The 25,448-nt window shown below is 45.7% G+C and overlaps 1 protein-coding gene across 4 annotated transcripts; it reads left to right on the forward strand.

Moving 5' to 3' along the window:
• The first annotated feature begins 93 nt into the window (after positions 1-93).
• LOC124005715 (basic salivary proline-rich protein 1-like) lies at positions 94-7,057 on the forward strand. 4 transcript variants are annotated; one of them, XM_046315201.1, is made up of 13 exons: positions 94-160; positions 2,460-2,564; positions 2,765-2,953; positions 3,190-3,311; positions 3,565-3,744; positions 3,876-4,209; positions 4,340-4,534; positions 4,739-5,276; positions 5,431-5,568; positions 5,687-5,760; positions 5,900-6,611; positions 6,766-6,853; positions 6,974-7,057. In XM_046315201.1, the coding sequence occupies exons 8-11, from the start codon at positions 5,070-5,072 to the stop codon at positions 6,399-6,401; spliced, it is 921 nt and encodes a 306-aa protein (XP_046171157.1). In that variant the 5' UTR covers positions 94-160; positions 2,460-2,564; positions 2,765-2,953; positions 3,190-3,311; positions 3,565-3,744; positions 3,876-4,209; positions 4,340-4,534; positions 4,739-5,069; the 3' UTR covers positions 6,402-6,611; positions 6,766-6,853; positions 6,974-7,057. The 4 variants fall into 4 exon arrangements, with proteins under 4 accessions (XP_046171157.1, XP_046171158.1, XP_046171155.1 ...); XM_046315202.1 differs by lacking the exon at positions 94-160 and adding an exon at positions 2,143-2,375; XM_046315199.1 differs by lacking the exon at positions 94-160 and having other exon boundaries at positions 2,143-2,564; positions 3,492-3,744.
• The last annotated feature ends 18,391 nt before the right edge of the window (positions 7,058-25,448 follow it).

Genomic DNA, 25,448 nt, shown 5'->3' on the forward strand with positions numbered 1-25,448 from the left:
AGTCAATTTTATCTCAACAAAGAATCTATCAGCAAAGTCAGAGCTAGTAAGAGGGAAAAAAGTAAGGTGCGAGTGTTAGTTCACCAAAGGTGAACAAGTGGACAAGGAGAGGGCAGCAAAAGTGGCCAAGCTCCCACCCCTTCCACCCAACCCAATTGAGGTAAAATACATGTTTAGGATTCAGGCACATTGTGACTTGTGGTCCTAACTTTCAAAAGTTGTATTATGAACCTGTAGGTTTGGGATGGGAAGTTCATAATCAGATGCAGCATGAAACAATGGAATACAGAACCCACACAACATTCTGAAAGCACACATTTAAAACTATTCCATTGTAGTACGAGCTAACAGTCTGAATGGAGCTTATCAAAACAATACCAGAAAATATATTCTAACATTTTTGTGCATTTCATTTGACTATTAACAAATCAAATCAAATTTGATTTGTCACATACACATGGTTAGCAGATGTTAATGCGAGTGTAGCGAAATGCTTGTGCTTCTAGTTCCGACAATGCAGTGATAACCAACAAGTAATCTAACTAACAATTCCAAAACTACTGTCTTATACACAGTGTAAGGGGATAAAGAATATGTACATAAGGATATATGAATGAGTGATGGTACAGAGCAGCATACAGTAGATGGTATCGAGTACAGTATATACATATGAGATGAGTATGTAGACAAAGTAAACAAAGTGGCATAGTTAAAGTGGCTAGTGATACATGTATTACATAAGGATGATGTAGAGTACAGTATATACGTATGCATATGAGATGAATAATGTAGGGTAAGTAACATTATATAAGGTAGCATTGTCTAAATTGGCTAATGATATATTTACATAATTTCCCATCAATTCCCATTATTAGAGTGGCTGGAGTTGGGTCCGTGTCAATGACAGTGTGTTGGCAGCAGCCACTCAATGTTAGTGGTGGCTGTTTAACAGTCTGATGGCCTTGAGATAGAAGCTGTTTTTCAGTCTCTCGGTTCCAGCTTTGATGCACCTGTACTGACCTCGCCTTCTGGATGATAGCGGGGTGAACAGGCAGTGGCTCGGGTGGTTGATGTCCTTGATGATCTTTATGGCCTTCCTGTAACATCGGGTGGTGTAGGTGTCCTGGAGGGCAGGTAGTTTTCCCCCGGTGATGCGTTGTGCAGACCTCACTACCCTCTGGAGAGCCTTACGGTTGAGGGTGGAGCAGTTGCTGTACCAGGCGGTGATACAGCCCGCCAGGATGCTCTCGATTGTGCATCTGTAGAAGTTTGTGAGTGCTTTTGGTGACAAGCCGAATTTCTTCAGCCTCCTGAGGTTGAAGAGGCGCTGCTGCGCCTTCTTCACGACGCTGTCAGTGTGAGTGGACCAATTCAGTTTGTCTGTGATGTGTATGCAGAGGAACTTAACTTGCTACCCTCTCCACTACTGTTCCATCGATGTGGATAGGGGGGGTGTTCCCTCTGCTGTTTCCTGAAGTCCACAATCATCTCCTTAGTTTTGTTGACGTTGAGTGTAAGGTTATTTTCCTGACACCACACTCCGAGGGCCCTCACCTCCTCCCTGTAGGCCGTCTCATCGTTGTTGGTAATCAAGCCTACCACTGTTGTGTCGTCCGCAAACTTGATGATTGAGTTGGAGGCGTGCGTGGCCACACAGTCGTGGGTGAACAGGGAGTACAGGAGAGGGCTCAGAACGCACCCTTGTGGGGCCCCCGTGTTGAGGATCAGCGGGGGGGGGAGATGTTGTTGCCTACCCTCACCACCTGGGGGTGGCCCGTCAGGAAGTCCAGTACCCAGTTACACAGGGCGGGGTCGAGACCCAGGGTCTCGAGCTTGATGACGAGCTTGGAGGGTACTATGGTGTTGAATGCCGAGCTGTAGTCGATGAACAGCATTCTCACATAGCTATTCCTCTTGTCCAGGTGGGTTAGGGCAGTGTGCAGTGTGGTTGAGATTGCATCGTCTGTGGACCTATTTGGGCGGTAAGCAAATTGGAGTGGGTCTAGGGTGTCAGGTAGGGTGGAGGTGATATGGTCCTTGACTAGTCTCTCAAAGCACTTCATGATGACGGAAGTGAGTGTTACGGGGCGGTAGTCGTTTAGCTCAGTTACCTTAGCTTTCTTGGGAACAGGAACAATGGTGGCCCTCTTGAAGCATGTGGGAACAGCAGACTGGTATAGGGATTGATTGAATATGTCCGTAAACACACCGGCCAGCTGGTCTGCGCATGCTCTGAGGGCGCGGCTGGGGATGCCGTCAGAATATTGAGTCAAGGAAGCTACTTGGAGTGAAGAAATTGGATGTGGATGCCTTCTCTGTGACCCACTATCACATGCCAGAGACTACAGTGGACAGGGAAGTTGACACAGCACAGGGTAATCTACTCTTTTAAAGCTAAAAAAATATGCAATGGCCCAGTGTGATATTTCTAATGTAACCGATGTGTTTTGTTCCCTCAGCCAAAGGCATGGGAGGTGGCTAAGGAGGAGGTGTGGTGCCTGCAGGAGCTAGGACAGGAGGAGCTTAGGGGTAACCACGTGCAGAGGAGGGAACGGCTCACACAGGTACATACTTTTACACAATCACGCTCAACTTGTTGAAGACTATTCAAGTGATAACATGACAGAAAAGTTAATGTACAACTTTCTGCATTACGAGGCTAAATCTGTCCTGAGCTGTTAAAGGAATGCCTGAAATCCTTTCAATGCATATTGTATGTGTCAAGACCAAGACAACAGCAATACTTATGTTTTTCTGCTGTCAGGACCGAGAGCGCCTCCTGGTGGAGCTGGAGCGCATGCATCAGACAGACCTGTTGAGGTGAAGGCATTTGATGACTCAGATGCCTGCCCAGATCTTCCAGCTGCTCTCCAAGAGACGGGAGATGAGGGAGGACTGGCAGAGGGACATGGAGTTCACCTTTGAGGACATGTACACTGGAGAGAGGAGTGAGGTGGGGGGTCCAAATCGGGATGAATTTTTCAGTGCTCTACTCTGGCCATGAGTACACAATTTGTTGGTATTGCCCTGGTGCATAGATAAGTTGTTTTACTTGATTGAAATTGAGAGATTTACCCTATCCTAGACAGTAGTGTGGACACATCGTTATGACACCTAATTACCATTATTACGTTGGCATGGAGTTTGTCTATTCGTCTAATTAAACCTGTACTGCTCTCTTGACTGCAGGAGTGAAATGTGACCTGGTACTGCAGCTGGTCCAAGAGGAGTACATCATAGCTGGTACCCTGCTCCATCCTGATAAACAAGCCATCAAAATCCACACATTTGAAACAGAGGGGAAGAGAAGGGTGTGTGTTTTTGTATCTATGTATTCATGCATGTCTATAACGTCTGTGTAATATTTTTGTCTTGAGGGGGATGTATAATAAAACAAGTGAATGTATTTACCTTTCTGGGAACATGTCCATAAAGCTGAACGATCATAGTTTGACCTGTGGGTGCTTCTGAATCTTTCTTTTTGATTCCAGTATCTTATTTTAGGGAATTTCCAAACAGCAGCCTCTTACAATTCCCCTTCCTCCCACCCACATCCCTCTGCAGTGATAGAGGGGTCAGTGTTTGAGGAGCCCAGCTTTTCTGTGTCCCAGCAACAGCAGAAGCAGAAGCCCTGGTCAAAGCAACTGCAGGAGAATGAGGGACCAGACAGGTCACCTGTGTGGGGGGCCGACCCAACACACTCTCCCCTTGGACACAGAGTCAGGAGCTCAGAGGCACGACCAAGTGGGTTCATTCACACCCTCACACTCCATTCAATGGCAATATGGGTTCAGAGTAAATACTAAAATGTTGATGTTTTAGTATCGACATTGACTCATATATATTTATTTTTATTTATTTATTTATTTATTTAGGAATGGGACACTGTCAACCAAGGCAGGACTCTACTATCAGCCCAATGATTGGCCAGCCCTTGGATAAGTCATCCTCACTGGGCCACGGGTGGGACTTTTAGCCAAATGATTGGTCAGCTCTCAGGTCAATCAACCTCACTGGACCATGGGTGGGAATCGACTTTGAGCAGAATGATTGGCGGACTCTCCAATCAGGCAACCTCTGTGAGCCAGCTGATTGGTCAGATTCGACAGGACCAGTCATCCCAGTGGCTGGATAAAGGCCAGGATGAGAGCCAGATGATGGGGCCTCTGGTTGGAGAGCTGGATGAGTCTGCTGCCCAATAGAGCTCAGGTAACAGTCAGTGAATATGGATGGAATATTACGGTCTGCTTAGGGTGTGTTGGTTTGTGTTATTGCATGTCTTATTTCAGTGTGCAAGAGCACATTTCTTGCTAATGCTATACTGAACCCCCTACATTAGGAGCTGATGGGTCTAACTCCCTAGGCTGGGTGCATCTGAGAGGCTCAGGCCAGACAGGAGTGTCATCTCACCAAGAGGGAGCCCCTGAAGCCCATTCACAGAGCAGCTCCTTTCCCCCTGGACTAGAACCTCTGCCACACTACCAGTGCCTGCAGTGCTCTGGCACCAGTTCCCAGGAAGTAGACAGGACTGGGGGTAAGTCTATTCGAGATGTTTTCTAATGATGAATCAGGATTTCCTTTTTTTTCTCTTTTTTTTACCTCCTCCATTTCCTACATCTTTGACGTTGACCCACCTAACTAGTATTCACCTTTCCTTCATTTGTTGTGATGGTATGGATGACTTACTAGGTTCAGACTGTTAATCATATTTTACTATGTTCTGTCTCTGTGGATCCAGCCTCTGACTCCTTTCACCCCCTCCTGGATGAAGTCACACACAATGAGACAGCTGAACCCTCCATGACCTTTCACCTTCCAGAAGAGGAAGTTGGGGGGCCATGTTCCCACGAAGAAGAAAGTGACCATGAAGCACTTGCACGGGACCTTGTGGGCGACACTTGGTCTGTCACCTCTGACCCCTCTCCTGAGTGCCTGAGAGGAGGGGAGGAACCACCTCAGCCCTCGCCTACCCTGCACGACTCCTTGTACCAGCTGACCACGTCCCAGTGCCTCCCTCATAACTCTGCTCTGGGTGTATCCCCAGGAGCAGAGGTGGGGGGTCTGGCAGCATGTTCCCTCTCAGGCGCCTCTCTGTGAAGATGTCCCCACTTTGGACAAGCCACTTGAAGGCAGGGACACTGATATGGAGAGCACACCAGCACCTTAAGACAGTTGACCAAGGAGGTGCTATTATTAAGGACCTGGGTGCAGGAGAGCCGGATGCCCAGCTATGTTCAGGGTCAAAGATCAGCCCTCCCATCTGGGAGAGAATAATGGTACGTCATTACATATAATTCACTATTCAAATGTTTCAGACTATTGGTCCAGTGAAGGGGTTGTTTAACGGATGTCACTCGAGGCAGCTTTGAGAAGGTGTCTTCTGTGATGCTATTAGTTGATCTTTGTGATTTGATGTCTTTCTCTTCTCAGGTGGGCAGTGTGAAGGGGATAATGGAAGATTCCTTGCTGACCCTGGTGAGCCTGACAGACATCACATTAAAGGACCACGGACTTGCTGAGGAAGGAGAGATGGATGAGGTATCAGACCAAGAAGGCATTGTGGAGAAGGTAATTGCCCAATGACCAGAGGAGTCTGTGAAGACGGAGCAACTGAATCTCGGCTGTAAACTCCTCCGCTGCATGCAATTTGTTGGGTGGTCTCTGACTTTGGTGTGATGTTTTCTAGGAATCCGAGTGGACAGTGTTGCCAGAGGAGGACGCCAGCCTACAGGAGGAAGAGACAACCCCCCTCTCATGCAGGTGAGAACCAGAAGACCTGAAACTTCTGACTCTTCTCTCTTTCCTTCTGAGTCCTTTCTTGGTCTGTACAAGGTTCTGAAGTGCTTTAAGTACATACGTGAATCCTTGTTTATACATTTTTTTCTTTTTCCATGGCAAGTGATGCTGCTGGAGTTCCAGTCGTGTCCCAGCATGAATCTACAGGAGGCCTTCCAGCAGAAACGCAGAGCCCTGATCCAGAGGTCTGCCCGCAGGGTGGAGGAGATTCAAGCCAAGAGGGATGGAGCCAGAGCCCTGATCCAGAGGTCTGCCCGCAGGGTGGAGCAGATTCAGGCCAAGAGGGATGGAGCCAGAGCCCTGATCCAGAGGTCTGCCCGCAGGGTGGAGCAGATTCAGGCCAAGAGGGATGGAGCCAGAGCCCTGATCCAGAGGTCTGCCCGCAGGGTGGAGCAGATTCAGGCCAAGAGGGATGGAGCCAGAGCCCGGAGCCAGAGGTCTGCCCGCAGGGTGGAGCAGATTCAGGCCAAGAGGGATGGAGCCAGAGCCCGGAGCCAGAGGTCTGCCCGCAGGGTGGAACAGATTCAGGCCAAGAGGGATGGAGCCAGAGCCCTGATCCAGAGGTCTGCCCGCAGGGTGGAGCAGATTCAGGCCAAGATGGCTGAAGCCAAAGCAAACACCAGGGCCCAGTCTGAAACCACAGACCAGGGCCAACACAACCATCAGGGCCTAGTCTGACCCAACCACTGTTCAGTCATCCACTACTAAACCCAGGAGAGAGGGGAGGAGTGCAGAGTCAACCCATGCAGGAGTGGATGCCAAGCAGATAAAGCATTAGCCAAAGCTCCAAACTCCCTTGCAGCCTCCCTTGCTAGGTAACAATGGATACGTCTAATATTGTGTTAACAACCAACCAACACGTGTCAACTCTTGGGGAAGGAATGGGGGGTTAGTGATGGGTCAAACACTTGGTCTTAGGGGTTGTACTGTTACTGAACAGAGTCCTCTCTTTGTCCTCGGTGAGTGAAGCCAAGCTGAAGAAGGTTGGGGAGGTGAGGATCAGCACTCCTGAGATGAGGAAACAGGATGTGGCTGACATGCGCCAGAGAACAGAGAGGTGATAAGTTCTTTCTATTCTGCTGGAACAAGACCCAACCACACATCACGTAAACGTGATATCTGACTCTGGTACCTAGGATGTTTTTTCAGTGCCACCCGTTTCTCATGGTCTCTGCAGGTTGTACAGCTGACTAGATGAGGTGAAGCTTCAGGAGGTCACGAGCAGACAGGAGGCATATGCCAAAGAGTTTTGCCAGGTAACATTTAAAATACCCCAATTTTTAAACATGATACTGTATCTGGCTTTACTGTATATTGAATTAATTGAAAGTTGAAGTGGATTGATATACATCAACATTAGTCAGTTTGAACTGATATGAATTCTGTTTTCTCTCGTCACAGAAAACCTTACAGAAGCTACGGGCCAAGCAGTTTCCACAATGGTACTGAATATCAGTTTTATCTGTTATTTGTTCTGTTTGCACTTATTTTGTACTTCCATGTGTATTTTACAGTTTAATCAGTAATGTAAAATATATTTTTAAAGTGTGTATATAATCTGCATTCAGTCTATTCATCACAATTTACTACTCTGTTCACACAACAAAAGCAGCCAGTGCACAATCGCACCTTGAATACTGTAGGTACACACATTGCATCATGAGAATGTTATGTTGCCTGTAAAAAGATTTTTGTTTTAGGTTTTTATAGCCAATAAAGTTGCTTGTTGCTGATTTTGCTTATCCTTATAAATTGAATTATGGGAGGCCACTTGAACTGAAAAGATTGGAAAATTTCCACCATTTTAAAAGGTGATACACTGGGCATATTCATTACGTTGATTCTGTTACAAAACTTATCAAACGGGAGGAGACCTACTTGAATTTGTCCAATAGAAACTCCTTTTGCTGTTTGCTTCCATAATGAATACGCCCCAGCTCATTATACGGTGGTTTGATGAATGTCTTATTGCATCGAAGGGCACTCTTGAGCGTGCGTGATTTCCCTATAACACACAGTATATTTGCACGGTAGAATTCAATGGATATAGTTCATTCTTACATGTTCTATGTTTGAGCTGCTTTGAAAACAAAAGTCTAATTGAAAACCATTATTGGCATTGTTGAATTCACTTTTCATAATGGTAAGCCAGTACTAAACAACTAAGTGTGTTTGGTTGCAATGGCAACTACTGTTCTATATAGTAAACTTGCTAGCTATTTCTAGCAGCAAATGTGGTCAATTATAGCCATGGTATAAAAAGGATAATCAACTCGGGACTCTGCGTTCTCTGGAAAATAATGCAACTCTGTGGAAGGTCACTCAGCTGGCACGTCGTGGAACATACTGTACCTTCCACGTCATTCATTATTTTCCAAAGAACGCATAGCCCCTCGTTGATTATCCCTTATTTAACAATAGATTGGAGTATACAGTGTTTCTAAACCATGTGTAGGTTACCACTTAATCTGTATCCATACCCATTGGATGCAGTGATCACAATATAGTAGCCATATATATATTAGAACCAAAGTTCCAAAAGCTAAACCTAAAATAATGTTTGAAAGTTTTTGTGTGGATGATGTAAAAAAAAAATTTTTTTGGTCACAATAGCATCGATGTATAACCTTAGACCGTCCCCTCGCCCATATCCGGGCGCGAACCAGGGACCCTCTGCACACATCAACAACAGTCACTCACGAAGCATCGTTACCCATCGCTCCACAAAAGCCATGGCTGTTGTAGAGCAAGGGGAACCACTACTTCAAGGTCTCAGAGCAAGTGACATCACCGATTGAAACGCTATTTAGCGTGCACCACCGCTAACTAGCTAGCTATTTCACATCCGTTACACTGGCGTTGACAGCTTAAATGGAAGGCTACTGAGGATGGTAGCTGACTGCCCACGACTATCTGTCATATCTTTAATCTTAGTCTAGAGGAAGGTGTTTGTCCTCAGGCCTGAGGGGAAGCCAAAGTAATTTCGCTACCCAAAGGTGGAAAAGCAGCCTTTACTGGTTCTAACAGCAGACCTATAAGCTTGCGACCAGCCCTGAGCAACTTTTGGAAAAATACAATGCTATTTCTCTCTTAAACCTCTACAGTATTGGTGTTCCCCCCACGGGATGGTTAAGCTAACGTAGGCTAATGTGATTAGCATGAGGTTGTAAGTAACATGAACATTTCCCAAGACATAGATATATCGGACATTGGCAGAAAGCATAAATTGTTGTTAATCTAACTGCACTGTCCAATTTACACTAGTTATTACAGTGAAAGAATACCATGCTATTGTTTGAGGAGAGTGCACAATTAAGAACTTGAAAATGTATTAATAAATCAATTAGGCACATTTGGGCAGTCTTGATACAACATTTTGAACAGATAGGCAATGGTTCATTGGATCAGTCAAACTTTGCACATACACCGCTGCCATCTAGTGGACAACATCTAAATTGTGCCTTGGCTGGAATAAGACATTATGGCCTTTCTCTTGCATTTCAAAGATGATGGTACAAAAAAAACACCTTTTTTTTCTTTGTATTGTCTTTTACCAGATCTAATGTGTTATATTCGCCTACATTTAATTTACATTTCCACAAACTTCAAAGTGTTTCCTTTCAAATGGTATCAGGTCCTGAGCTACAGGCAGTTAGATTTGGGTATGTCATTTTAGGTGAAAATTGAAAAAAAGTGTGGATCCTTAAGAGGTTTTAACAAATTGACAACAGCCTTTCAGCATTCATAAAGAAAGGGGCACTCAACATGTACTGTACTGACACAAATGACTGATTATTGGTTGAAAGAGATTGATAAGATTGTGGGAGTTGTACTGTTAGATTTCAGTGCATTGATGTTATTAACCATAACCTGTTGTTGAGAGAACTTATGTTTAATAGCTTTTCAACCTCAGCTCTGAATATCAGCTCATGATATGGCAATCTAAAATAACTCAAAGGGTTTTCTTTAATGGAAGATTCTCTAATGTCAAACCTGTAGGGTGTGGTGTACCGCAGGGCAGTTCTCTAGGCCCTCTACTTTTTTCTATTTTTACCAATGACATGCTACTGGAATTTAACAAAGCCGGTCTGTCTATGAATGCTGATGATTCAACCATATACGTGTCAGCATCCACAGTTAATGAAGTCCCTGAAACCCTTAACACGGAGTTGCAGTCCATTTTGGAATGGGTGGCCAGTAATAAACTGGTCATGAACATCTTTAAAACTAAGAGCATTGTATTTGGTCCAAATCTTTCCCAAGCTATAGACCTCAGCTGAGGTTTGTCTGTAATAAAGAGATGTTATGCTTTTTTGACACCACACTCAGCAAAGCAAGTCCTGCAGGCGCTAGTTTGGTCTTATATTGATCATTGCCCAGCTATGTGGTCATGTGCTGCCAAGAAAGATCTACGGTGCATTCGGAAAGTATTCAGACCCCTACCCTTTTTCCACATGTTGTTACATTACAGCCTTATTCTCAGCAATCTACACATAATACCACATAATGACAAAGTGAAAACAGGTTTTAGACATTTTTGCATAAAAAAAATAAAAAACATACCTAATTTAGATAAGTATTCAGACCCTTTGCTATGAGACTCGAAATTGAGCTCAGGTGCATCCTGTTTCCATTGATCATCCTTGATGTTTTTACAACTTGGAGTCCACCTGTGGTAAATTGAATTGATTGGACATGATTTGTAAACTCACACACCTGTCTATATAAGGTCCCACAGTTGACAGTGCATGTCAGAGCAAAAACCAAGCCATGAGGTCAAAGGAATTGTCCATAGAGCGCCGATACAGGATTGTGTCTAGGCACAGATTTGGGGAAGGGTACGAAAACATCTGCAGCATTGAAGGTCCCAAAGAACACAGTGACCTCCATCATTCTTAAATGGAAGAAGTTTGGAACCACCAAGACTCTTCCAAGAGCTGGCCGCCCGGCCAAACTGAGCAATTGGGGGGAGAAAAGCTTTGGTCAGGGAGGTGACCAAGAACCCGATGGTCACTGACAGAGCTCCAGAGTTCCTCTGTGGAGATGGGAGAACCTTCCAGAAGGGCAAACATCTCTGCAGCACCCCCCCAAACAGGCCTTTAGGGTAGAGTGGCTGGACGGAAGCCACTCCTCAGTAAAAGGCACATGAGAGCCCGCTTGGAGTTTGCCAAAAGGCACCCAAAAGACTCAGAAACGAAGATGGAACTCTTTGGCCTGAATGCCAAGCATCATGTCTGGAGGAAATCTGTCATCATTCCTATGGTGAAGCATGGTGGTGGCAGCATCATGCTGTGGGGATGTTTTTCAGCAGCAGGGACTGGGAGACTAGTCAAGATCTAGGGCAAAGATGAACAGAGCAAAGTACAGAGAGATCATTGATGAAAACCTGCTCCAGAGCACTCAGGACCTCAGACAGGTGTCGAAGGTTCACCTTCCAACAGGACAACGACCCTAAGCACACAGCCAAGACAATGCAAGAGTGGCTTTGGGACAAGTCTATGAGTAAAGGGTCTGAATACTTGTGTAAATGAGAGATTTCAGTTTTTTATTTGTAATAAATTTGCAAACATTTCTAAAAACCTGATAATTATTTGTGGGGTATTGTGTGGGGTATTGTGTGTAGATTGATGAGAGAAAAAATAAATGTAATCCATTGTAGAATGAGGCTGTAACGTAACAAAATGTGGTAAAGGTCAAGGGGTTTGAATACTTTCCGAATGCACTGTAGTTAAGATGCACCGGATCCAGAACAGGGCGGCACGTCTTGCTCCTTATTGTAGTCAGAGAGCTAATATAAATGCTATGCATGCCAGTCTCTTTTGGCTATGTGTTGAGAATTCCTAATTGTTTGCATAGTCAACTTACGCACAGCTCTGACACACACTTACCCCACCAGACATACCACCAGGGGCCTTTTCATAGTCACCAAATTCAAGAAAGCGTAGAGTATTATATCATGCCATTATTGCATGGAACTCCTTTCATCTCATATTGCTAAAATATATAGTCTCTCTCTTGTCCGTTCGTTCGTTCATACAGGACACATGTTATTCTATTCCTGTCTCTCTTTCTCTCTCGTCTCTTCTCTCTCTCTCTCTCTCTCTCTCTCTCTCTCTCTCTCTCTCTCTCTCTCTCTCTCTCTCACAGGCTACATGTTATTCTATGCCTGTGTCTCTCTCAGGCAGAGATGAGTTGTGTGGCCAAGCAGCTGCAGGAGCAAGACCTCCTGCTGGAAGTATCCAGGCAGAACTTCAGAGACACTATCAGCTAAAGTTAAATTGCAGATGGCGCTGTGGGTGCTAAAGCTAATACTCATAGGAATTAATCATCTCTATGAATGACGAATAAATAGGATCTCAATGATAATGCTAGCCACACACATCCACCACATCCTCTCTTTCTGCTCCACACGGAGACTCTGAAGGTTGACCACGCCGGACTTCTGCAGAGTTCCGCAGTTGCCCAACAGACAGTTGTCACTCAGTGGGAGCTGTTGGATCGTACCAGGGGAGGTTGTGAGGACAGACAGGGACAGTGCAAAGACTGAGGTGCAGCTGCCATGTCTCTTAGAAAATACATAGCCTAAGAGCACAAGGTTGTTAAAACCTAACTGTGCTTTGCATTGTCTGTTTTTATAGTGTCTGTGGATGTCCTTAAATGTTACAGTATGTTCTTATCTCTCTGTCTTTTGGTCACAGATGTGCATTGTGGTCACCAAGCTAGAGGGTGAGAGGTGTGCTCTGGAAACGCAACTCGCTAAAGTCAAGGTACTGTACTGCCAAAGATCTCTGATGGGCCTCCGCATTACGAAAAGGGTCTCCGCATTATTAAAAGGGCCTCAGCATTATGAAAAGGGCCTCCGCATTATGAAAAGAGTCTCCATATTATGAAAAGGGCCTCAGCATTATGAAAAGGGTCTCCGCATTATGAAAAGAGTCTCCGCATTATGAAAAGAGTCTCCACATTATGAAAAGGGCCTCAGCATTATGAAAAGAGTCTCCGCATTATGAAAAGAGTCTCCGCATTATGAAAAGGGTCTCCACATTATGAAAAGGGTCTCCGCATTATGAAAAGGGTCTCCGCATTATGAAAAGAGTCTCCGCATTATGAAAAGGGTCTCTGCATTATGAAAAGGGCCTCAGCATTATGAAAAGGGCCTCCGCATTATGAAAAGAGTCTCCGCATTATGAAAAGAGTCTCCGCATTATGAAAAGGGTCTCCGCATTATTAAAAGGGCCTCAGCATTATGAAAAGGGCCTCCGCATTATGAAAAGAGTCTCTGCATTATGAAAAAGGTCTCCGCATTATGAAAAGGGTCTCCGCATTATGAAAAGGGCCTCAGCATTATGAAAAGGGTCTCCGCATTATGAAAAGAGTCTCCGCATTATGAAAAGGGCCTCCGCATTATGAAAAGGGCCTCCGCATTATTAAAAGGGCCTCAGCATTATGAAAAGGGCCTCAGCATTATGAAAAGGGCCTCCGCATTATTAAAAGGGCCTCAGCATTATGAAAAGGGCCTCAGCATTATGAAAAGGGCCTCCGCATTATGAAAAGAGTCTCCACATTATGAAAAGGGTCTCCACATTATGAAAAGGGTCTCCGCATTATGAAAAGGGTCTCCGCATTATGAAAAGGGTCTCCGCATTATGAAAAGGGTCTCCGCATTATGAAAAGGGTCTCCACATTATGAAAAGGGTCTCCGCATTATGAAAAGGGTCTCCGCATTATGAAAAGGGCCTCCGCATTATTAAAAGGGCCTCAGCATTATGAAAAGGGCCTCCGCATTATGAAAAGAGTCTCCATATTATGAAAAGGGCCTCAGCATTATGAAAAGGGTCTCCGCATTATGAAAAGAGTCTCCGCATTATGAAAAGAGTCTCCACATTATGAAAAGGGCCTCAGCATTATGAAAAGAGTCTCCGCATTATGAAAAGAGTCTCCGCATTATGAAAAGGGTCTCCACATTATGAAAAGGGTCTCCGCATTATGAAAAGGGTCTCCGCATTATGAAAAGAGTCTCCGCATTATGAAAAGGGTCTCTGCATTATGAAAAGGGCCTCAGCATTATGAAAAGGGCCTCCGCATTATGAAAAGGGCCTCCGCATTATGAAAAGAGTCTCCGCATTATGAAAAGAGTCTCCGCATTATGAAAAGGGTCTCCGCATTATTAAAAGGGCCTCAGCATTATGAAAAGGGCCTCCGCATTATGAAAAGAGTCTCTGCATTATGAAAAAGGTCTCCGCATTATGAAAAGGGTCTCCGCATTATGAAAAGGGCCTCAGCATTATGAAAAGGGTCTCCGTTATGAAAAGAGTCTCCATTATGAAAAGGGTGTCCGCATTATGAAAAGGGCCTCCGCAGCATTATGAAAAGGGCCTCAGCATTATGAAAAGGGCCTCCGCATTATTAAAAGGGCCTCAGCATTATGAAAAGGGCCTCAGCATTATGAAAAGGGCATTATGAAAAGAGCTGCATTATGAAAAGGGCACTCAGCATTATGAAAAGGGTCTCCGCATTATGAAAAGGGTCTCCGCATTATGAAAAGAGTCTCCACATTATGAAAAGGGTCTCCGCATTATGAAAAGGTCTCCGCATTATGAAAAGGGTCTCCGCATTATGAAAAGAGTCTCCAAATTCAGCATTATGAAAAGAGTCTCCAAGGGTCCCGCATTATGAAAAGAGTGTCTTGCATTATGAAAAGAGTCTCCACATTATGAAAAGGGCCTTATGAAAAGGGTCTCTCCGCATTATGAAAAGGGTCTCCACATTATGAAAAGGGTTTTATGAAAAGGGTCTCCGCATTATGAAAAGAGTCTCCGCATTATGAAAAGGGTCTCAGCATTATGAAAAGGGCCTCAGCATTATGAAAAGGGCCTCATTATGGAAAGAGTCTCCGCATTATGAAAAGAGTCTCCGCATTATGAAAAGGGTCTCCGCATTATGGGCCTCAGCATTATGAAAAGGGCCTCAGCATTATGAAAAGAGTCTCTGCATTATGAAAAAGGTCTCCGCATTATGAAAAGGGTCTCCGCTTATGAAAAGAGTCTCTGCATTATGAAAAGAGTCTCCGCATTATGAAAAGAGTCTCCACATTATGAAAAGGGCCTCAGCATTATGAAAAGGGTCTCAGCATTATGAAAAGAGTCTCCGCATTATGAAAAGGGTCTCAGCATTATGAAAAGGGCCTCCGCATTATGGAAAGAGTCTCCGCATTATGAAAAGAGTCTCCGCATTATGAAAAGGGTGTCCTCAGCATTATGAAAAGGGCCTCCGCATTATGAAAAGAGTCTCATTATGCATTATGAAAAGGGTCTCCGCATTATGAAAAGGGCCTCCGCATTATGAAAAGGGTCTCTGCATTATGAAAAGAGTCTCCGCATTATGAAAAGGGTCTCCGCATTATGAAAAGGGCATTATGAAAAGGGTCTCCTTTATGAAAAGTCTCCGGAAAAGAGTCTCCGCATTATGAAAAGAGTCTCCGCATTATGAAAAGGGCCTCCGCATTATGAAAAGGGTGAAAAGGGTAATTATGAAAAGGGTCTCCGCACTTGAGTATGAAAAGAGTCTCCGCATTATGAAAAGAGTCTCCGCATTATGAAAAGGGCCTCCGCATTATGAAAAGGGCCTCCGCATTATTAAAAGGGCCTCAGCATTATGAAAAGGGCCTCCGCATTATGAAAAGGGCCTCTGCATTATGAAAAGGGCCACAGCATTATTAAAAGGGCCTCAGCATTATGAAAAGGGCCTCAGCATTATGAAAAGGGCCTCCGCATTATTAAAAGGGTCTCCACATTATGAACCGGCCTCCGCATTATGAAAAGGGCCTCCGCATTATTAAAAGGGCCTCCGCATTATGAAAAGGGTCTCCGTATTATGAAAAGGGTCTCCACATTATGAAAAGAATCTCCGCATTATTAAAAGGGCCTCCGCATTATGAAAAGAATCTCCGCATTATGAAAAGGGCCTCCGCATTATGAAAAGGGCCTCAGCATTATGAAAAGGGTCTCCGCATTATGAAAAGGGCCTCAGCATTATGAAAAGGGTCTCCGCATTATGAAAAGGGTCTCCGCATTATGAAAAGGATCTCCGCATTATTAAAAGGGTCTCCGCATTATGAAAAGGATCTCCGCATTATGAAAAGGGTCTCCACATTATGAAAAGAATCTCCGCATTATTAAAAGGGCCTCCGCATTATGAAAAGAATCTCCGCATTATGAAAAGGGCCTCCGCATTATGAAAAGGGCCTCAGCATTATGAAAAGGGTCTCCGCATTATGAAAAGGATCTCCGCATTATGAAAAGGATCTCCGCATTATTAAAAGGATCCCAGCATTATTAAAAGGATCCCAGAATTATTAAAAGGGTCTCCGCATTATGCAAATGGTCTCCACACTAACAGTGAACATACTTTGTGTCTGAATCTGACCATAGCTTTCTTAACTGTCCTCTGTCCACTTTGCATCCTGTGTGATTGACAATTGGAGGCAGGCACTCTGAGCTCCACCTTGCAGAAGCAGGAGGAAGAGAACACGAGGCTCATGGGAAAGCTGGCTGCCATGGAGCACCAGCAGGTGAGCGATCCATTCAGTATCTACACACTGAGGTCACATCACTTTAAATCTGTCCATCCATAGTGAATGTGTGTTTGTATGTAACATACTTTCTCTATTATTTTATTTCATTTCCTCTTTCCCCTCATCTCTCAACTCATGGTGTCCTCTTTACCCAAATGGCTCAGCAGCTGGTTGAGCAGATGCTGAAGGAGCTGACGGACAGTAAGAACAACCTGGCCTATGAGAAAGGGAAGCTACAGGTAAGGACTTTACGCATAAAACCAGTGATGGAAGAACTACCCAATTATCATACTTTAGTAAAAGTTAAGATACTATTTGAGTAAAAGTGAAAGTAAAATACTACTTGAGTAAAAGTCTAAAAGTATTTGGTTTAAATATACTTAAGTATTAATAGAAAATGTAATTGCTAAAATATACATTTGTATCAAAAGTAAAAGTATAAATAATTTCAAATTCCTTATATTAAGCAAACCATGATTTTCTTGTTTCTTTAATTTACGGAGAGCCAGGGGCACACTCCAACACTCGGACATAATTTACAAATGAAGCATGTGTGTTTAGTGAGTCTGCCAGATCAGAGGCAGTAGGGATGACCAGGGATGTTCTCTTGATAATTGCGTGAATAGGACCATTTTCCTTTTTTGCTAATCTTTCAAAATGTGTCAGGGAAAATATATGGAGTGAAGGTAAAGTAGTCAAAAATATAAATGAGTAATTTACAGATAACCAGAGACTGTGGTGTCAGTCAGAGACGAGGCTCTGAGGGACAGCCAGACCCTGAGGGGACAACTGGACAAACTGCAGGAGCAGCATGGGGACAAGGTCAAAGGGCTAGTAAAATGGTTACCCAACCTGGGTCCTGTAGAGCTACAGGGTGTATGCATGTTTTTGTTCCAGCCCAGCACTATCTCACCTGATTCTGCTCTTTGTGTTTGTCCTGTAGCTGTGTGAGCTGGAGAGCTGGCTAGGTGTGTCTCGTCAGGGTGGGGGCAGTGTGGCTCAGACCCTGGAGAATATTTTGGCCTCCCACTCCTGTCTGCAACACAACACTGAGTCTGTACAGAAGGAGGTGGGGTGACAAGAGCAGGAGCTAGCCTCACTCAGGAGAGATGGGTAGGTGTCTGTCTGTCTGTCTGTCTGTCTGTCTGTCTGTCTGTCTGTCTGTCTGTCTGTCTGTCTGTCTGTCTGTCTGTCTGTCTGTCTGTCTGTCTGTCTGTCTGTCTGTCTGTCTGTCTGTCTGTCTGTCTGTCTGTCTGTCTGTCTGTCTGTCTGTCTGTCTGTCTGTCTGTCTGTCTGTCTGTCTGTCTGTCTGTCTGTCTGTTGTGCATGTATATATGGGTGTATGTTTGAACAACCAATGTATTTGTCCGACTGCAGGGTCAGAGAGTGATTCAGAGGCTACAGGCAGAGGTGGAGAAGCTCAAAGAAAAACTAAATGGTAACTACATCCATTAATGAGTCATCAACACACATATACCCACAAACAGCTCTTAGCATTTAATAGTCATATTAGTTTACAAAGATACATTTGATTCTCTAGCTGGAACCCTTGCATAAGGCCCTGGATGTGGCAAGGCTGGACAACAAGAAACTAGCCCAGAGTTTGGAGCAGGTTGTGTTGGCCAACGGCCCTCTGCAGGCCAACCTAGACCGAGCCAGAGACCCCAGAACACCATCACACAGAGGTAACTAACTAGGACTAATGTGGATAGTGGGGGTTTATTTTAGTGTGGTTTAATTATGTGAAAGCGTACATGGTTACTTAGCATGAATGTGACATTTATGTCTAAATTCTGCATGTCTATCAGAGAGACGGAGCTGGCTGAGGCCAGAACAGAGGTTGGTCGATGATCAGAGCATCTGGAATCTATAAAGCTTCAGATAAGGAAAGAGAGGGACTCTGTGAAGAGGTTGTCACAGAGAGAAATGTCAGAGGTACTGCACTCTCTCTCACACTCCATCATCAGTCAGAAGTCTGAAGTATCAGCCGGCCTCTTTTCTCATCACTCTTTATTTCTGTCTTTCCCTTCTATTTATGTGTCTCTCTCTTTCTCTTCAGTTGAGAAAAGCTCTTGAGGACTTGTCATCCAGGTCAGCTGACGTCTCCAGGGCAAATCGGGAGCTGCGGGAGAAGATGTCTGAGTTGGAGAAAGTGGTGTCCAATCGGAAAGCCCGTCTCAGAGATCAGAAGACACAGCTCAAGTAACACCTGGATAACAGAGCCACTCTGGGCAACTCTCAGAAAATAGAAGTATCTACAACACTGTCTAATATATCAAGTCAAAGTTCGTTGGTCACGTACACACTTTAGCTGATGTTATAGGGGATGCAGTGAAATGCTGATGTTACTAAGCTCCTAACAATGAAGTCAAATGGCAAACACAAATAGTCAACAACAACAAAGTGAGTGCACACAGTTCATCATGCAAATACAACAGAAAGGTGCTTTCCTCTCGTATCCCTTTATCAACTCTCACTTATAATGCCATGAGTCTGCAGTCCTCTCAGCTTTTAATGCATTCTTTGTTTGGTGTTTCAGTGGTACTTCTTTACCACAGTTCTCCCAAAGTGACTCCATTAAACTCAATGAAAGATAGAATCTAGAGTACTAGGAGGTGCTAAAATCACTGAGTGACTAGTATGTCTTAACTGCCTGTGAAATTCAGAGAATTGTCCAATCCGTAGGAGTAGGAATTACAGCTATTCATTAACTTATCAAATATTTAAGTCCTCACACCCTCTGAGAAAGCCTCTTAGATCTAAAAGCACTATCGGGTAAATGTTTGGTTCTCTAGAGGGGGTTTAAAGACCTGAGAATTTTCTCTGTTGCAGGCACAGACTATTCACATTTTTCAGGGAAGGATATTTCTAATAAAAAGGAGGTATTGAGTAAATTTGATGTACAAAAATCTCTTTGTAATGGCGATTTAAAGTCCTCCACCAAAGTTAACAACGACGTGCAGAACTGTAGCTGGAAAAACATCATCAAGGATGGAACCATCCAATTTTATATTTGCCCTGAGCATTTTTATAAGCACACACCTTATTGAAACCTCTTGGTGGGAATGTTAAGCACAGTTATGTGAACCAAATAACTTTGTCAGACACTTTATGAAAATTGCCTGTGGTGTTTGTCTCAATGGGGTTATTCTGTGTCTTGTCAAAGAGAGTGGTGTGTCTTACAGACAGTTACCCAGCGGCTATGGGAACAGGATGAGAGTGGTGTTGTCTTACAGACAGTTACCCAGCGGCTATGGGGATGTGTATCTGAACAGGATGAGAGTGGTGTTGTCTTACAGACAGTTACCCAGCGGCTATGGGGATGTGTATCTGAACAGGATGAGAGTGGTGTTGTCTTACAGACAGTTACCCAGCGGCTATGGGGATGTGTATCTGAACAGGATGAGAGTGGTGTTGTCCTACAGACAGTTACCCAGCGGCTATGGGGATGTGTATCTGAACAGGGGATGAGAGTGGTGTTGTCTTACAGACAGTTACCCAGCGGCTATGGGGATGTGTATCTGAACAGGGGATGAGAGCGGTGTTGTCTTACAGACAGTTACCCAGTGGCTATGGGGATGTGTATCTGAACAGGGGATGAGAGTGGTGTTGTCTTACAGACAGTTACCCAGCGGCTATGGGGATGTGTATCTGAACAGGATGAGAGTGGTGTTGTCTTACAGACAGTTACCCAGCGGCTACGGGGATGTGTATCTGAACAGGATGAGAGTGGTGTTGTCTTACAGACAGTTACCCAGCGGCTATGGGGATGTGTATCTGAACAGGATGAGAGCGGTTTTGTCTTACAGACAGTTACCCAGCGGCTATGGGGATGTGTATCTGAACAGGATGAGAGTGGTGTTGTCTTACAGACAGTTACCCAGCGGCTATGGGGATGTGTATCTGAACAGGATGAGAGAGGTGTTGTCTTACAGACAGTTACCCAGCGGCTATGGGGATGTGTATCTGAACAGGATGAGAGTGGTGTTGTCTTACAGACAGTTACCCAGTGGCTATGGGGATGTGTATCTGAACAGGATGAGAGTGGTGTTGTCTTACAGACAGTTACCCAGTGGCTATGGGGATGTGTATCTGAACAGGATGAGAGTGGTGTTGTCTTACAGACAGTTACCCAGCGGCTATGGGGATGTGTATCTGAACAGGATGAGAGAGGTGTTGTCTTACAGACAGTTACCCAGCGGCTATGGGAACAGGATGAGAGCGGTGTTGTCTTACAGACAGTTACCCAGCGGCTACGGGGATGTGTATCTGAACAGGATGAGAGTGGTGTTGTCTTACAGACAGTTACCCAGCGGCTATGGGGATGTGTATCTGAACAGGGGATGAGAGTGGTGTTGTCTTACAGACAGTTACCCAGCGGCTATGGGGATGTGTATCTGAACAGGGGATGAGAGCGGTGTTGTCTTACAGACAGTTACCCAGTGGCTATGGGGATGTGTATCTGAACAGGGGATGAGAGCGGTGTTGTCTTACAGACAGTTACCCAGTGGCTATGGGGATGTGTATCTGAACAGGGGATGAGAGCGGTGTTGTCTTACAGACAGTTACCCAGCGGCTATGGGAACAGGATGAGAGCGGTGTTGTCTTACAGACAGTTACCCAGCGGCTATGGGGATGTGTATCTGAACAGGATGAGAGTGGTGTTGTCTTACAGACAGTTACCCAGCGGCTATGGGGATGTGTATCTGAACAGGATGAGAGTGGTGTTGTCTTACAGACAGTTACCCAGCGGCTACGGGGATGTGTATCTGAACAGGATGAGAGTGGTGTTGTCTTACAGACAGTTACCCAGCGGCTATGGGGATGTGTATCTGAACAGGGGATGAGAGTGGTGTTGTCCTACAGACAGTTACCCAGCGGCTATGGGGATGTGTATCTGAACAGGGGATGAGAGCGGTGTTGTCTTACATACAGTTACCCAGCGGCTATGGGGATGTGTATCTGAACAGGATGAGAGTGGTGTTGTCTTACAGACAGTTACCCAGTGGCTATGGGGATGTGTATCTGAACAGGATGAGAGTGGTGTTGTCTTACAGACAGTTACCCAGCGGCTATGGGGATGTGTATCTGAACAGGATGAGAGAGGTGTTGTCTTACAGACAGTTACCCAGCGGCTATGGGAACAGGATGAGAGCGGTGTTGTCTTACAGACAGTTACCCAGCGGCTACGGGGATGTGTATCTGAACAGGGGATGAGAGAGGTGTTGTCTTACAGACAGTTACCCAGCGGCTATGGGAACAGGATGAGAGCGGTGTTGTCTTACAGACAGTTACCCAGCGGCTACGGGGATGTGTATCTGAACAGGATGAGAGTGGTGTTGTCTTACAGACAGTTACCCAGTGGCTATGGGGATGTGTATCTGAACAGGATGAGAGAGGTGTTGTCTTACAGACAGTTACCCAGCGGCTATGGGAACAGGATGAGAGTGGTGTTGTCTTACAGACAGTTACCCAGCGGCTACGGGGATGTGTATCTGAACAGGGGATGAGAGCGGTGTTGTCCTACAGACAGTTACCCAGCGGCTATGGGAACAGGATGAGAGTGGTGTTGTCTTACAGACAGTTACCCAGCGGCTACGGGGATGTGTATCTGAACAGGATGAGAGTGGTGTTGTCTTACAGACAGTTACCCAGCGGCTACGGGGATGTGTATCTGAACAGGATGAGAGAGGTGTTGTCTTACAGACAGTTACCCAGTGGCTATGGGGATGTGTATCTGAACAGGGGATGAGAGTGGTGTTGTCTTACAGACAGTTACCCAGCGGCTATGGGAATGTGTATCTGAACAGGATGAGAGTGGTGTTGTCTTACAGACAGTTACCCAGCGGCTATGGGAACAGGATGAGAGTGGTGTTGTCTTACAGACAGTTACCCAGCGGCTATGGGAACAGGATGAGAGTGGTGTTGTCTTACAGACAGTTACCCAGCGGCTATTGGAACAGGATGAGAGTGGTGTTGTCTTACAGACAGTTACCCAGCGGCTATGGGAACAGGATGAGAGTGGTGTTGTCTTACAGACAGTTACCCAGCGGCTATGGGAACAGGATGAGAGCGGTGTTGTCTTATAGACAGTTACCCAGCGGCTACGGGGATGTGTATCTGAACAGGGGATGAGAGAGGTGTTGTCTTACAGACAGTTACCCAGCGGCTATGGGAACAGGATGAGAGCGGTGTTGTCTTACAGACAGTTACCCAGCGGCTACGGGGATGTGTATCTGAACAGGATGAGAGTGGTGTTGTCTTACAGACAGTTACCCAGTGGCTATGGGAACAGGATGAGAGTGGTGTTGTCTTACAGACAGTTACCCAGCGGCTATGGGAACAGGATGAGAGTGGTGTTGTCTTACAGACAGTTACCCAGCGGCTATGGGAACAGGATGAGAGTGGTGTTGTCTTACAGACAGTTACCCAGCGGCTACGGGGATGTGTATCTGAACAGGATGAGAGTGGTGTTGTCTTACAGACAGTTACCCAGCGGCTACGGGGATGTGTATCTGAACAGGATGAGAGAGGTGTTGTCTTACAGACAGTTACCCAGTGGCTATGGGGATGTGTATCTGAAAAGGGGATGAGAGTGGTGTTGTCTTACAGACAGTTACCCAGCGGCTATGGGAATGTGTATCTGAACAGGATGAGAGTGGTGTTGTCTTACAGACAGTTACCCAGCGGCTATGGGAACAGGATGAGAGTGGTGTTGTCTTACAGACAGTTACCCAGCGGCTATGGGAACAGGATGAGAGTGGTGTTGTCTTACAGACAGTTACCCAGCGGCTATGGGAACAGGATGAGAGTGGTGTTGTCTTACAGACAGTTACCCAGCGGCTATGGGAACAGGATGAGAGTGGTGTTGTCTTACAGACAGTTACCCAGCGGCTATGGGAACAGGATGAGAGTGGTGTTGTCTTACAGACAGTTACCCAGCGGCTATGGGGATGTGTATCTGAACAGGGGATGAGAGTGGTGTTGTCTTACAGACAGTTACCCAGCGGCTATGGGGATGTGTATCTGAACAGGGGATGAGAGTGGTGTTGTCTTAAAGACAGTTACCCAGCGGCTATGGGAACAGGATGAGAGTGCTGTTGTCTTACAGACAGTTACCCAGTGGCTATGGGGATGTGTATCTGAACAGGGGATGAGAGTGGTGTTGTCTTACAGACAGTTACCCAGTGGCTATGGGGATGTGTATCTGAACAGGGGATGAGAGCGGTGTTGTATTACAGACAGTTACCCAGCGGCTACGGGGATGTGTATCTGAACAGGGGATGAGAGTGGTGTTGTCTTACAGACATTTACCCAGCGGCTATGGGAACAGGATGAGAGAGGTGTTGTCTTACAGACAGTTACCCAGCGGCTATGGGGATGTGTATCTGAACAGGGGATGAGAGCGGTGTTGTCTTACAGACAGTTACCCAGCGGCTATGGGGATGTGTATCTGAACAGGATGAGAGTGGTGTTGTCTTACAGACAGTTACCCAGCGGCTACGGGGATGTGTATCTGAACAGGATGAGAGAGGTGTTGTCTTACAGACAGTTACCCAGTGGCTATGGGGATGTGTATCTGAAAAGGGGATGAGAGTGGTGTTGTCTTACAGACAGTTACCCAGCGGCTATGGGAACAGGATGAGAGTGGTGTTGTCTTACAGACAGTTACCCAGTGGCTATGGGAACAGGATGAGAGTGGTGTTGTCTTACAGACAGTTACCCAGCGGCTATGGGAACAGGATGAGAGTGGTGTTGTCTTACAGACAGTTACCCAGCGGCTATGGGAACAGGATGAGAGTGGTGTTGTCTTACAGACAGTTACCCAGCGGCTATGTGTATCTGAACAGGATGAGAGTGGTGTTGTCTTACAGACAGTTACCCAGCGGCTACGGGGATGTGTATCTGAACAGGATGAGAGAGGTGTTGTCTTACAGACAGTTACCCAGCGGCTATGGGAACAGGATGAGAGTGGTGTTGTCTTACAGACAGTTACCCAGCGGCTACGGGGATGTGTATCTGAACAGGATGAGAGTGGTGTTGTCTTACAGACAGTTACCCAGCGGCTACGGGGATGTGTATCTGAACAGGATGAGAGTGGTGTTGTCTTAGAGACAGTTACCCAGTGGCTATGGGGATGTGTATCTGAAAAGGGGATGAGAGTGGTGTTGTCTTACAGACAGTTACCCAGCGGCTATGGGAATGTGTATCTGAACAGGATGAGAGTGGTGTTGTCTTACAGACAGTTACCCAGCGGCTATGGGAACAGGATGAGAGTGGTGTTGTCTTACAGACAGTTACCCAGCGGCTATGGGAACAGGATGAGAGTGGTGTTGTCTTACAGACAGTTACCCAGCGGCTATGGGAACAGGATGAGAGTGGTGTTGTCTTACAGACAGTTACCCAGCGGCTATGGGAACAGGATGAGAGTGGTGTTGTCTTACAGACAGTTACCCAGCGGCTATGGGAACAGGATGAGAGTGGTGTTGTCTTACAGACAGTTACCCAGCGGCTATGGGGATGTGTATCTGAACAGGGGATGAGAGTGGTGTTGTCTTACAGACAGTTACCCAGCGGCTATGGGGATGTGTATCTGAACAGGGGATGAGAGTGGTGTTGTCTTAAAGACAGTTACCCAGCGGCTATGGGAACAGGATGAGAGTGCTGTTATCTTACAGACAGTTACCCAGTGGCTATGGGGATGTGTATCTGAACAGGGGATGAGAGCGGTGTTGTCTTACAGACAGTTACCCAGTGGCTATGGGGATGTGTATCTGAACAGGGGATGAGAGCGGTGTTGTATTACAGACAGTTACCCAGCGGCTACGGGGATGTGTATCTGAACAGGGGATGAGAGTGGTGTTGTCTTACAGACATTTACCCAGCGGCTATGGGAACAGGATGAGAGAGGTGTTGTCTTACAGACAGTTACCCAGCGGCTATGGGGATGTGTATCTGAACAGGGGATGAGAGCGGTGTTGTCTTACAGACAGTTACCCAGCGGCTATGGGGATGTGTATCTGAACAGGATGAGAGTGGTGTTGTCTTACAGACAGTTACCCAGCGGCTACGGGGATGT

The sequence above is a fragment of the Oncorhynchus gorbuscha genome, linkage group LG19, assembly GCF_021184085.1.
Source record: "Oncorhynchus gorbuscha isolate QuinsamMale2020 ecotype Even-year linkage group LG19, OgorEven_v1.0, whole genome shotgun sequence".
Classification (NCBI taxonomy): Eukaryota; Metazoa; Chordata; class Actinopteri; order Salmoniformes; family Salmonidae; genus Oncorhynchus; species Oncorhynchus gorbuscha.

Coding starts and splice junctions, on each gene's coding strand:
- LOC124005715 (XM_046315201.1), top strand. CDS start 5,070: ATGTTCCCTCTCAGGCGCCTCTCTGTGAAGATGTCCCCACTTTGGACA. Junction 5,277..5,430: donor CCATCTGGGAGAGAATAATG/GTACGTCATTAC, acceptor TTCTCTTCTCAG/GTGGGCAGTGTGAAGGGGAT. Junction 5,569..5,686: donor AAGAAGGCATTGTGGAGAAG/GTAATTGCCCAA, acceptor GATGTTTTCTAG/GAATCCGAGTGGACAGTGTT.